This window comes from Bos grunniens, chromosome 8 (genome assembly GCF_055505025.1).
Source record: "Bos grunniens cultivar Pamir isolate PY7600 chromosome 8, Bosgru_T2T1.0, whole genome shotgun sequence".
Classification (NCBI taxonomy): domain Eukaryota; kingdom Metazoa; phylum Chordata; class Mammalia; order Artiodactyla; family Bovidae; genus Bos; species Bos grunniens.
Genome location: NC_141172.1, coordinates 18,908,270 through 18,921,477, shown reverse-complemented (window position 1 = coordinate 18,921,477; position 13,208 = coordinate 18,908,270). Strand labels below are relative to the sequence as shown.

Here is a 13,208-nt window from a genome sequence, read left to right as displayed (position 1 = left end):
ATCACTGCAGATGGTGACTGCAGCCATGAAATTAAAAGACGCTACTCCTTGGAAGGAAAGTTATGACCAAGCTAGACAGCATATTAAAAAGCAGAGACATTACTTTGTCAACAAAGGTCTGTCTAGCCAAGGCTATGGTTTTTCCAGTAGTCAGGTATGGATGTGAGAGTTGGACTATAAGGAAAGCTGAGCACAGAAGAACTGATGCTTTTGAACTGTGGTGTTGGAGAAGACGCTTGAAAGTCTCCTTGCAAGGAGATCCAACCAGTCCATCTTAAAGGAAATCAGTCCTGGGTGTTCATTGGAAGGACTGATGTTGAAGCTGAGACTCCAATATTTTAGCCACCTCATGCGAAGACCTGACTCACTGGAAAAGAGCTTGATGTTGGGAGAGATTGAAGGCGGGAGAAAGTGACCACAGAGGATGAGATGACTGGATGGCATCACCGACTCAATGGACATGAATTTGGGTGAGCTCCAGGAGTTGGTGATAGACAGGGAGGCCTGGCGTGCTGCGGTTCATGGGGCCACATAGAGTCGGACACAACTGAGCGACTGAACTGAACAAGCAACTTATGAGACTTGTACTAACATAGAGCCATCGTACTTAATTCTCAAAGCAAAGCTCTGTATAGATACATGTGTACCCATTTTACAGATAAAAACATGGAGGTCCTGGTATATTAACTAACTTGCTCAAAGGCACAGAGGTAGCTGGTACATGGAAGATACTTCTTGAAACTAGTATTGACTTATCCAAACCCAGTCTTTTCAGCATACACTTCACTGCCTTTGGCCAAGCTTAGGAATTATTTTGAGGCAGACTCCTGTGCATCCAAAGTACACAACTTTTCAACCAGGATATTTATAGTTTCCAAATAACGTGCATTATTTTGCTTGTTCTCTGTCATGTTTTGACTCATTGGAATGTTACCATTCTTTCTCAATCCATCAAGACACTAGATATACAAGAAAAAAAAAACAAAACAAAAAACAAGAAAAGGTTCATCACCCCACAGGTGCACAAACCACTTCAACCTTCAAAACAAATCCATCACTACAAAACAGATTAGAGATCTCCACATTGTAAAAATATTCATTTAAAACAGGACTTAATTTACATACCTCCTTTCCAGAAACTCAGAAAGCAATTCTTATGGCTAAAGCCAAACATGTTTGCTACTGCCAAAATCGTCTCCCACACATGACGCTTCCCTCGTCAGCAGATTGCATTAAAATGCGTTCACACGCCTAGCATGGTTTTCTAGCTGTAGAAAAGCAGGTGGGATCAATACCACATGGTCTGCCCTCTAAGATCTTAGCTCAAAAATCTAAAGCAAGACGATAAACAAGAGAGATGCAAAGAAGAAGCAAGAGAGATGGCACTTAATAAACATGGAACACCTATATTTAATCACTGGCATTTCATGCTTCACCAGGAAGAACCTGAAGAGAAGGCTTTATTTAGTCATTTGAAATAGAAGAGATAAAATTTAGAAGTTTCTTGACAGAGCAACTGTGGAAACAGGCATATGGAGAAGAGCTAACTAGTAGAGAAGCACAGAGGAGCTGGTTAGACGAAAGACACACTGAACACAAAGCGGTCCATGGAGCTGAGAAGCAGGCACTGGAGCAGGGGCTTCCCCGCACGAAGCTCTGCAGAGGCCACACTGCAGGACGCACCCAGCAGGAGTGACCACGAAACTCACGAGACAGACCAAGGGAGCCACCCCTGGTGACAATCAAGAGGAAACGCAGACCTAAGAGCAAGGAGAACACTGGGCAAGAAGCTGCGACAACCCAGAATGGGGATCTGACCCCAAATTCCTTTCAAAAAGGTTCCAGAGATCTCTGAAGAGGCAAAAATGAGAGGCTAAAAATCCAAAATATCTTTCACAAGTCCCTACAAATCGCCTCAATCCTAAATGGCTCACTTTTCATCTGGACAAATTCCAGCCCGAGTCTTCTATTCCTATTTTGTCTATTCCACAAAAACTTTTCCTTATGCTACCACTGACTGAGCCTCTGTCAAGTACACTCTTACCTGAAAAAGGAGCACAATTAATTCAATCCAAGCAGCCTTTTACCCAAAATTGAACTTTCAGAACAAGTACTGTTTTCCCTCCAGAGGGCCTTTCAGACCAAGGGCCAGGACGGGTAAAAAAGGCAAGCCCCTCAAGCCCCTTGGTGATAACTTCTCACCTTCATCATAATAATAAGACACAAGGAACCTTTAGAATCTTAGGTTAATACTCTGACATTAATGCAGAACACCCATACAACAACTTCTCAAATACCCATTCACTATGTATCCCAGCTGGCTCAGTGGTAAAGAATCTGCCTTCCAATGCAAGAGATGTGGGTTTGACCCCTGGGTCAGGAAGATCCCCTGGAGAAGGAAACGGCAACCCGCTCCAGTATTCTTGCCAGGATAATCTCATGGACAGAGGAGCCTGGCGGGCTATAGTCCATGGGGTCACAAAGAATCAGACACAACTGAAGTGAATGAGCACACACTCATAGGTATCTAACAGGATAACCCCAGTCAAAAAAGAGCAAAACTCAAGATGACTGCCCTAAGGAAGGCTTATGATTTTCCGAGATCTCTTTTACAAAGCTATAAAAAACATGTACATCCGAATCCTCTCCCACACCCAGTTAAGCCATTACTATGAGTGAAAGTGTTAATAACTACCCTAAGTGGGCACAAAGTGTTAACAAACCTTATTCTAACACTCTGTGTAGCAATCACAAAGTGATACAGGACTTCTGAATTCACACATGGACTTCTGAATTCACACATGTACCTAAGTCTTTTTTCATACAATATGGTGATAACAAGTCAAAAAAGAAAGAGAGGGAGGAGGAAGGCCGTGTCATTTAGAGGAGACACTGCATAGCATCATATCATCAAGTAAAAAAAGGCTCGGGACTTTCCTGGTGGTACAGTGGTTGAGATGCTGCGTTCCCAATTCAGGGAGCATGGGTTCAACCCCCGGTCAGAGAACTAAGATTTCATGTGCCACATGGCATGGCCAACAAACAACAACAAAAAGTTTCAAATGAAGTAAAAGCAGGTAACATTTCACCTTCTTATCTGCATCACTGATCAAGCATCCTCTATACGAGTAACAGTAACACCAGGACTCTCTGGTGGCTCAGGTGGTAAAGAATCTGTCTGCAATGTGGGAGACCTGAAAAAGTTCGATCCTTGGGTCAGGAAGCTCCCTTGAAGAAGGGAATGGCAACCCACTCCAGTATTCTTCTCTGGACAATCTCACAGACAGAGGAGTCTAGCGGGGTACAGTCCATGGGGTCGTAGAGAGCTGGACACGACCGAGCAACTAACACTTTCACTTTCATACAAGTAACAAGGCTTCCTTCTGGGGACAGTTCTCCAGTTTAGTTCATTTTATTTTAAAAAGACAGACCAGAATGAAATCAGTGATATTTTTAGCAACAACAAAGGAAGTAAAATTCCAAAGGACATCCATTGTCCCCAATCTGCACAAAGATTTAGGTATAAATAACATATGATTTTCCTTCTTTTTGTTCAGGACATTTTGTTTAGTCTATATTTAATAAAGAAAGGCAGTTACATTTCCAAGACACTATGAGGAGTGTGTTTTTTTTTTCCTCCCCCTCAATTTAAAATAGTCACACGAAAGCACTGATTTTTATACTTGGGAGAAATCCCCAAACAGACCAATTGTTTAGGCAGGTTAGGGTATAAATGCTGACTGTAAAGGAAACCTATTTAAATACTGCAGATACAGCTTCAAGGACTTTAAAAGGGCCCTCTCTGAAGCAATAAAGAGGAAAGAATCCCAATGGAACAAAATCTATAGAGGAACTTGAGCAGGACATGGTAAAAGTGGTAAAGGCTGCAGGTCCGATGGGAGCCATGGCTATAATTAAGTCAAAGAGGCACCCTGACAGAAATAAATATCCACTGTGTTTTGTGCTAAGGGACAGGTACGTTACAGCAAACCACTCAGAGACCCCAGCACAATCCCTCTCCCAATTAACAGATGGTTTCTAAAGAGAGATACAAAATGGGTTAGCTCCTGCAGCCGCCACCTTCATATCACATGGAAGCTTGACTACTTGCTTATTCTCACATATATGAGGCTCACTCCTGGGGAAGGTGCTATATTTTCATGGCAACAGATTAGTACAAAGGACCATCTGATGCAGAAGTAACATCTATAAACAGAGCTTCTCGGCTATTGGGGGCCATATTACAAAATTCACAGCAACTCTACAAACACATTTTCAAGAATTGGGCAAAGACACTTAACAAAAGAGCTCTCATTCATACGAATCCATCTTTTTGCCACCAAGTGTCCCCTAAAGGTCTTTGTAGGTCTTTATTGACTAAGCCAAAGCCTTTGACTGTGTGGATCACAACAAACTGAGGAAAATTCTTAAAGAAATGGGAATACCAGACCACCTGACCTGCCTCCTGAGAAATCTGTATGCAGGTCAAGAAGCAGTAGTTAGAACCAGACATGGAACAACAGACTGGTTCCAAAGAGGAAAAGGAGTACAACAAGGCTATATTTTGTCACCCTGCTTATTTAACTTATTGCAGAGTACATCATGAGAAATGCCCAACTGGATGAAGCACAAACTGGAATCAAGATTGCTGGGAAAAATATCAATAACCTCAGCTATATGGATGACACCATCCTTATGGCAGAAAGTGAACAAGAACTAAAGAACCTCTTGAAAGTGAAAGAGGAGAGTGAAAAAGTTGGCTTAAAGCTCAACATTCAGAAAACTAAGATCATGGCATCTGGTCCCATCACTTCATGGCAAATAGATGGGGAAACAATGGAAACGGTGACAGACTTTATTTTTTTGGGCTCCAAAATCACTGCCGATGGTGACTGCAGCCATGAAATTAAAAGATGCTTGCTCCTTGGAAGAAAAGTTATGACCGACCTAGACAGCATATTAAAAGCAAAGACATTACTTTGCCAACAAAGGTCTGTCTAGTCAAAGCTATGGTTTTTCCAGTAGTGACGTATGTATGGGAGAGTTGGACTATAAAGAAAGCTGAGTGCTGAAGAACTGATGCTTTTGAACTGTGGTGTTGGAGAAGACTCTTGAGAGTCCCTTGGACAGCAAGGAGATCCAACCAGTCCATCCTAAAGGAAATGAGTCCTGAATATTCACTGGAAGGACTGATGCTGAAGCTGAAACTCCAATACTTTGGCCACCTGAAAAGACCTTGACGCTGGAAGACTGAAGGCAGGAGGAGAAGGGGGCGACAGAGGATGAGACGGTTGGACGGCATCACCGACTCAATGGACATGAGTCTGAGTGAACTCTGGGAGTTGGTGATGGACAGGGAGGCCTGGCAGGCTGCAGTCCACGGGGTCACAGAGTCGGAAACGACTGAGTGACTGAACTGAACTGTCCCCTAAAAAAAAGGGGCCAAGGAGTTTATGTCCTCCTGCTATGTCTAAGACCTAGATTCATTAAAGATACCTCATCAGTGACAAAAGCCAGACTAAAAGTGCACCCTAATGCTCACCCCTATGACTCTACCATCTACCTTGCTCTTGTCAAGTTAAGTTTCACAAATAATTTCAGGCCTGTGCAGTAGAGTAAGCCGCTTTCATTAAAGGAGCATCTTATGCTGGAGAATGTTATACAAAACACTAGGTATTCGACAAGTATAACACTTAAATGAACATTTCACCAAACACTAGTCCTTACCTTACTTCAGTATTCAATAGCCCTCAGTGTCCAGGTGTTTTCCTGTTTTGTTGCTGATAATTTCTTACTTGCTATTTATAAAGGAGGCAGGGTACCAAATAATTACATATTGCAAACCAATCTCCTTTATTTGGGGGAAAAATTGGAAGACTTTATGTATGCTGCTAGATCACTTACTAGTTAAGCCCTATTTCCAAAAATAATATAATGCTCATTCTAGTTCTCTTAATAAATAGTAACATTATTAAGGTAGTCCATATATACCTAAATTACCAATCTTCAAGCAAGAAACCACACATATATACTCTGAATTGCAATGCATCTCCTTAACCCAAAAGCCTTCTATACTTTATCTGGGGTCTTGATCCTCTGCTCCTCCCTAAAATGCTACATCCAAGACTAAAGGAAGTGGAACTTGTTTTAAGGTTTAAAAAGCTTTATCGTCTTACAGTTGTGACTTGCGTATGTGTAAAAACCTCAGATCCCTCTGAGATTTACTTAAGATTCAGATAAAGATTGATTGGTTCTAAACAGCATTCTTTTGAAGCAAGAAACCAAGGCAAATTATTTTTCATAAGCCTCCAGCATATGAAAGATTATATTAAACATATAATTTAAAAATTCAATTAACTATTCTATGCTACTTGGCTATCTTAATTATAGCCCTTCCACTGTTAAAACATGGAAATTAACCCATAATTCCTTCTCTTCCCTAGCAATTCAAGACTTCTGGTTAAGAAATATTCAGAAATAAAAAAACTAAAGGTTAATCCTCGTGATAACTATATTAGTTATCAAATTCATCAAATAATTGTCCTTGGTCAACTCCCCAATCTTGACTGCTGCCTCCGCCCTAGATTTCATCGTTCTTTACAAAGCTAAGGTGTTCTTTCATTTTAATTTTCTATCATTTTCATCTAGGATAAAAAAAAAATAAAAGTGAAGCAAAATTTCTAAGAAAATTCGAATCAAGGGACCAGGACCTAAGTTAAACTTTAACAATTCCCACAGGATTTTTGTTTTCAGAGTGCAGAATCTACCACCTAATTAAGGTGTTATTCAAAGATTTTCTGTATCATTTCCTAAAACCTGGTAATATCCTGGCCAAACCATCCTTCCTCTCACCTTCATGCTGTGTTTTCACTTAAAGCTACTTGAACAGATATCCCATTCTAATCCTTTAAGCTTACATAAATATCCCAAGAGGCTGCAAGGTAAGGACATAAAATTGATTGGATATTATTTCAAACAAGAGTTATGATTCTGCATCAATGATTAGTTAAAAATAAATATACTAAAATAAAGATTAAAAATTAGGGTTTGATCTTCTCAAAGAGAACTGAAAGCTGTTCAAAAAAATTGATACTAACGATGTATATCACTGACACCACGGAACAAAGAAATGTAATACCTCTAAGCCTACCTGCATTCCCACAAGACTAGACACCAATGGGTTTTAATTAAATGATGACTGAGTAAGCAGAGGGAATAAATGGAGGTCATTCACAAGTAAGCTTGTTTTTCTATAAGGTCTATGACTCTCATCAGCTGCTATAAACAACAACAGCCATCAAACATCACTGACCTCTGAAGATTATAAAAGCTAGAGAAGAAACACCCAGAAAGATCAACTGAGTCATCACTAAGAATGCCATTACTACTGGTCATCTCAGCCATTCTTCAGGTAGTTCTTGACTACACTCAAGGAGGAAAGGGCTGACCATAAAACATAATGAAATGGGAGAGAAGTCACAAGATATTACTTAGGAGGGAATATTATTAATTAGCTTCACTGCACCTATGATTTTTGCATAATTATACTTGAACTTTGGTTTCCCTCCAACAATGACAACGTGGATCAAATACGAGTCAACTATTTGAAAGACAGAGACAAATGACTTTATAAAATACACATTCATACACACCTCGCAAAACAGCAACAAACATCTTTACCGATAGCCTTTGTTTTCCTCAAAGCTAAGTCTCAGGGAGAGTAAGCAGTTCTCTTGGGCAGTTCATCTATTACAGACATGACAAATTTAACGGGTTCAAAGGAGGGAAAACTGTGACCCTGCAAAACGGTCAGGATGCAAAGCCTAGAGGATTACTGGCAATGCAGAGTACTATTCAAAAAGGGGTAAGTGGTTTTTTTGGAAGTGAAAAATAGTCCTTAAACAAACCTCAGACTCAAAGGTAAAAGCTGTTCCAAACAAACCAAAATAAAAAATCACAACACCTTTGTCGCCACGAAGCAGTCTGAGGACTCTAGACAGCAGCTTAATTTCTTTCACATCACAAATGCTTTAGAGAATCTAGTTCAACACATATGCTATGTTAAAGAACTGAAAGTTCAGGTTAGAATGATACAGGTGTGAAAGGTATCCAACTAACTGGAAATGTCTTATGACCTGAGCCAGAAAAGGGCTCAATCTCCCATTCTGATTCAAATAACTTCTTAATGGAAAACATTCTGGCCTAAACGAGGTTTTACCTAGAAAGTGAGGCCTAGAATCTGCACCTTTTCTGAGAGCCCTCTGTGGAAAGTTGACAAGTTCAAAACAAGGACTTCTAAGCAATTACAAAAGTTACTCTTCTGAGTCTAAGTGATACCAGCTCCGCCCCTCCAAAAAATCGGTAAGCTTACTTTTGGGTGTATTGAAAAGTCAATTTTGACACACAGAGACAGAATGTGAATTAAGCAAAATTGTTTCACTAGAGTTCTATAAGTAACATAAACTGCATTCAGCTAACTAGCAAAAGGGAATTTATTGGAAGAGGCACAGAAATTTTTAGAATCAAGAGGAGCTAGGAACCAGGCTCCAGTGAGCTAAGCAGTGAAAAGAGCAATCATCTCAGAGGTCAGACAGACAGGGTGTCTAATGAGAAGGGCCACCATCACCATCTCATCCTTCTATCACCTCCTTGAGGTTCTGGGAGAAAACACCTAACTGATCTTGGTATGGTCCCATACTGGCCCCTTGCCTATACTTAAGATAGGGACAGAGGGAGGATAGAGAATATCTCAATATGGAATGGTCATAATGAAGTTAGACAATGCTCTAGGATACATGAAGTGTCTTATAGATTTCTCCATACAAACTGAAATCTCTCTCATTTCTGTTCAAATAAAAGACTGCTTCAAAGATTCAACCATCAAATGGAATAATCAACAACTCATTAGTGAACCAGACCTTCTCCAAATCACATTCCTGATGTGGAGTACCCAGGAAGTACTGCTTCTAAATCCTAGCTCCAAAACAAGTCACCGTTCAGAGCATTCTTCATTCCCCTCTGCAAACTATATCCAGTTCCCTCCAACTCTGACTCACCTGAAAAACAAGGTGCCAATAAAGTAAGAAGTTAGATTAGCAGAATATGTTGTGACTCAGGATCTCTTACGAGACACAGCCACCGCCTTGAAATCAAGTACTCAACTCTGGCTGGTGTTCTCCAGTGCGCCAGCGTTCTCAGTTAACAAAAGCTGCTGACGTGAGTCACCTTCACCACCAACACCTGACAAGACCTTCCAGCTCCAGAAGTTGCTCTTCCCTACGGCAAAAAGAGACCTTCGGAAGCTCCCCACAAAGGACATAGTGTGGAGAAGCCTGTATGAAGCTGCAGTTCAGACCCTAAACCATAAGAAGGACGACCTTTAAAAAATTATTAACATCTCCACCACAGGGGAAGCTTTCTGCTAAGTTTCAACTGGTGGAATTGCTCTTGAGTTGTCAATAGCCAGCATTTGAAAATAAATACAGTCACCAAGTGTGGAATGATGTTCCTGTAGCCAAGCAGGCATTTGGCAGATGCCAATAGACAAGGCAAGAGGCCAAGAAATGGGACCTAAAATTTTAAAGGAAGACTGCTCTATTCAGTAACACAGAATCTGAAATAATGTAAAGGTGGAAATAGGCCACAGAACACCTGCCTCTACATTCAACCTACATCAGCATCTGTCACCCAAAGGTGCAGCAGGAAGATGCTTAAGGCTTCCTTTACTACAGCAATTGTTCCAGTGGTCTAAAAGGGATCTCCCTCGCTGGATTTTTTTTTTTTGGTGTGTGTGTGTGTGTGTTTGTTTGTTTTAGGGGAGGTGGGATGGGATGGGCAAAAGGAGTGCTAGAGAAGGAGGAAAAACAGAAGGTCAAGCTACAACTATAGAAGAGAAAGTCTACTTTTTCCTCTTTGGCTCCTTCTATTGAGCAACAGCTTTCTGCCAAGACTGCCTTCAGGTTCTCAGCAGAAGAGGGGATGAAGCAAGAGAAAGAGAAAGAAGCCTGAGGCCACTGCCCCGTGTCGTCCCAGGACCTCACACAGGCGATCGTCCCTGGAGGACATGCCCCTCCAGGAGAAGGGGAAGTAGATGAGTATGAAGGCAAAGAGGGCTTGCTGGGGCACAGAGCTGCTTTGCTTCTCTTTCCTGATTCTTCTGTGTGTGCCACCACCCCTTCCTCCAGGTGGTCTGCCGATAAGCCATGGAGCTTGGAGACAACGTCCAAAGAAGAAAACAAGCCCGAACCAGGCTGGACCACTGCAAGGGGGTGAGATGAAGTCCCTGCAAGTAGCAGGCCATCTGCCGAAACAGTGTACAAATTCACTCTTTTCTTCCTGGACACCCCTTTTATGGGGAAAGTGGCAAGAACCAAGTTTGAAAACAAAAAAATATTTCAAAAGGAGGGGTTGGTGCCTGAAGGCACACTGAAATAAAAGGAAATAAAATATGCAAAAAAACCCCATGGCCCAAGACAAAAATTTAGTACCTCTTAAAACAATTGCTATAATTTACTTTTAAAACACTTTGGGGGACTTTCTTGGAGGCTCAGTGGTTAACACGCTGCACCTCCAATGCAAGGGGCAGGGGTTTGATCCCTGGTCAGGGAAGTAAAATCCCACATGCTGCATGACACGACCAAAAAAAACCCCAAAAAACACGTTGGTATAATGTTCTGCTCGTGTGCTCAGCTGTGTCTGACTCTTTGTGACCACACGCACTGTAGCCCGCCAGGCTCCTCTGTTCATGGGACTCTCCAGGAAGAATACTGGAGTGGGTTGCCATTTCCTACTCCAGGGGATCTTCCCAACCCAGAGATCGAACCCATCTCTCTCATGTCTCCTGCACTGGTAGACAGATCCTTTACCACTTCGCCACCTGGGAAGCCCTGGAATAACAAATACCAAACAATTTCACTGCTTTACCCAGAACAGACAAACTCAGAGAGATAAAAAGTACAACAGTGGTTGCCAAGGGCTAAGGGAGATAGCGTGGGGAGTTATGTTTAATGGGCACAGAGTTTCAGGTCAGAATGATTAACCAGTTCTAGAAACAGTGGTGATGGCTGCACAACACTGTGAATGTATTTAATGCCACAGAGGTATATACTTAAAATGGTCAACATGGTCAACTTTATGGTATGTAGATTTCACTGCAGTTAAATTTTTCTTTAATTTGTCATGAATCAATGTGATGTTATGTTCGTCCAACACAAGTAAGGAGAAACCTCCAAAAGTGCCTAGTTACAAGACTATCTACCATCTGTAGCTAAGTCAACAACCAATTCTCTGCTAATTACAATAATGAATGTCAAAAAGCATCTTTGTTCCTTAAGCTACTTATTTGTTAATTAGTGTACTGAGCATTAGAAATGGCGGTCTCAGTCAAATCAAAGGTATTCCAGATGTGTTCAACTAGTTTAGAGACACTATCCGGTCTTGTATCAACAGGACACGAGAATCCAAGGGGTCTTTCACTCGTGCACTTCTGGACAGAAGCTGAATATGACACAGTCCTCGATTCAGCCTTGTTCAGAAGGATTTCTTTTTGCATGATGCAAACAGAGGACACAGATGTCCACCCCTGGAATGCTGTCAGCCACAAGTGAGCACTTCATAAAAGGTGTGTTGGAAGCACCTCAAAAAAGAACAGAGAACTAGCACTTCCATCAAGCTTGCAAAGTAATTTATCAGTCAATTAGAGCCAGCTAGCTTGATGCCTGAACCTATGGCAGAATTTGGTCTTAAGAAGCAGATAAGCCAGCTCAGACGGTAAAGCGTCTTGCTTACAATGCAGGAGACCTGGGTTCAGTCCCTGGGCCAGGAAGATCCTCTGGAGAAGGAAATGGCAGCCCACTCCAGTACTCTTGCCTGGAAAATCCCATGGACAGAGGAGCGTGGTGGGCTACAGTCCACGGGGTCGCCAAGAGTCGGACACGACTGAGCGACTTCACTTTCCTTTCACTTTCCCTCTCAGATGTTCGTTTTCACCTAACCAAAACTACCTAAGAACTGTATACATTTCCTTTAATAAAAAAAAATTAACACCTTTATTGAGATATAGTTGACATACCATAAAATTAACCTATTGAAAGCGTACAATGTGTGGGTTTTTAGAATATTCTCAGACTTGTGCACTCATCATCACAACCTACATTTCGACTATTTTCATCACCCTAAAGGGGAATGCAGCATGTAGTGGCAACCATAGCCCATTCCTCTCTCTGGCCCGACGTGGCCAGCCCCAGTCAACCACTCCTCTTCTTTCTGTCCCTATTGATTTGCCTAAAAAAAAAAAAAAAAAAAAAAAGAACTGTATACACGAAACTAAGTCCATCGGCAGTATCTCACCACTGCCCCACCACAAAGGGAGAGGGGCTCTTAAAAGTCTCTGCCCAGCCCTACCAACCAGGAAGAATATTAGATGCCCTCCTTCCCCCGATGGCTATGTCCACATATGCTGTTTTCAGTAAACACTCAGGAAACTAAAATCTCAAGTAAGATCAGCGAACCTGACCTCAGAGGATCTCACATTCCGATTTTTAAGAGCTCATTAGGTCTGTTTTTAATGTCCCCAAATATGGAATTGGGGGACATTAATGCACTGAACAATGATACGCCATCATGCCTTTCTGCAAAGGCTTCCAATTTCCAGCACTTACAAAAAGAAATGCATTAACAAAAAACACAGTAACAAATCAATATTGACAATTCTGTATTTTAACCTGATTATAACATGAAAGAAGGGAATTCACCCCTGAAAGAAATGCCCTGGAATACTAAGAGTTAAAAAAAAAAAAAAACCACCCTAGTTAAATATCTTGAGCTTAAATGTTAGATCCCAAATCATTCTGCCTGAGAAGCAGAATGATTCTGCACCATACATGTCAGAATCCCTCCGCACTATGCTGAAGAGTTAACTTTGCAGTTCTGTTCACAAAGGAGAAAGGTCACAGAAATCAAGGCTAGGTAAGACTTCAGATCATTTAGGAAAGCACCTTTATTTTACAGGAAGAGAGAAGTCAACTGATTTGACACACCATAACCAGCCTATTTAGGTACATTTTATTCAAGTGGACTGAAAGCAAAGTGTAATTCATTTTAGTGGTATGAAAAAAGCTCTCAGAGACAAGCACCAGGGTCAGGAAGAAGGATTCAGAACACAGTATCTTGGAAGCTACTGTGTTAATGACCCAGTGACTCCTTAAGAT

At 41.4% G+C, this 13,208-nt stretch overlaps 1 protein-coding gene across 28 annotated transcripts in view; it reads right to left on the bottom strand.

The window, feature by feature from the left end:
* The window catches only part of ELAVL2 (ELAV like RNA binding protein 2), a 142,019-nt gene that overhangs the window by 53,342 nt on the left and 75,469 nt on the right, over positions 1-13,208 (bottom strand). The window contains exon 4 of one of the 28 annotated variants that reach the window (XM_086414264.1): positions 10,991-12,282. The exons of the other annotated variants lie outside the window; for them this stretch is intronic. Coding sequence (XP_086270390.1) covers positions 12,149-12,282 — 134 coding nt within the window. The 3' untranslated portion in view covers positions 10,991-12,148. Of the gene's footprint in view, positions 1-10,990; positions 12,283-13,208 lie in introns of those variants that run through there. 28 annotated transcript variants of the gene reach the window in all.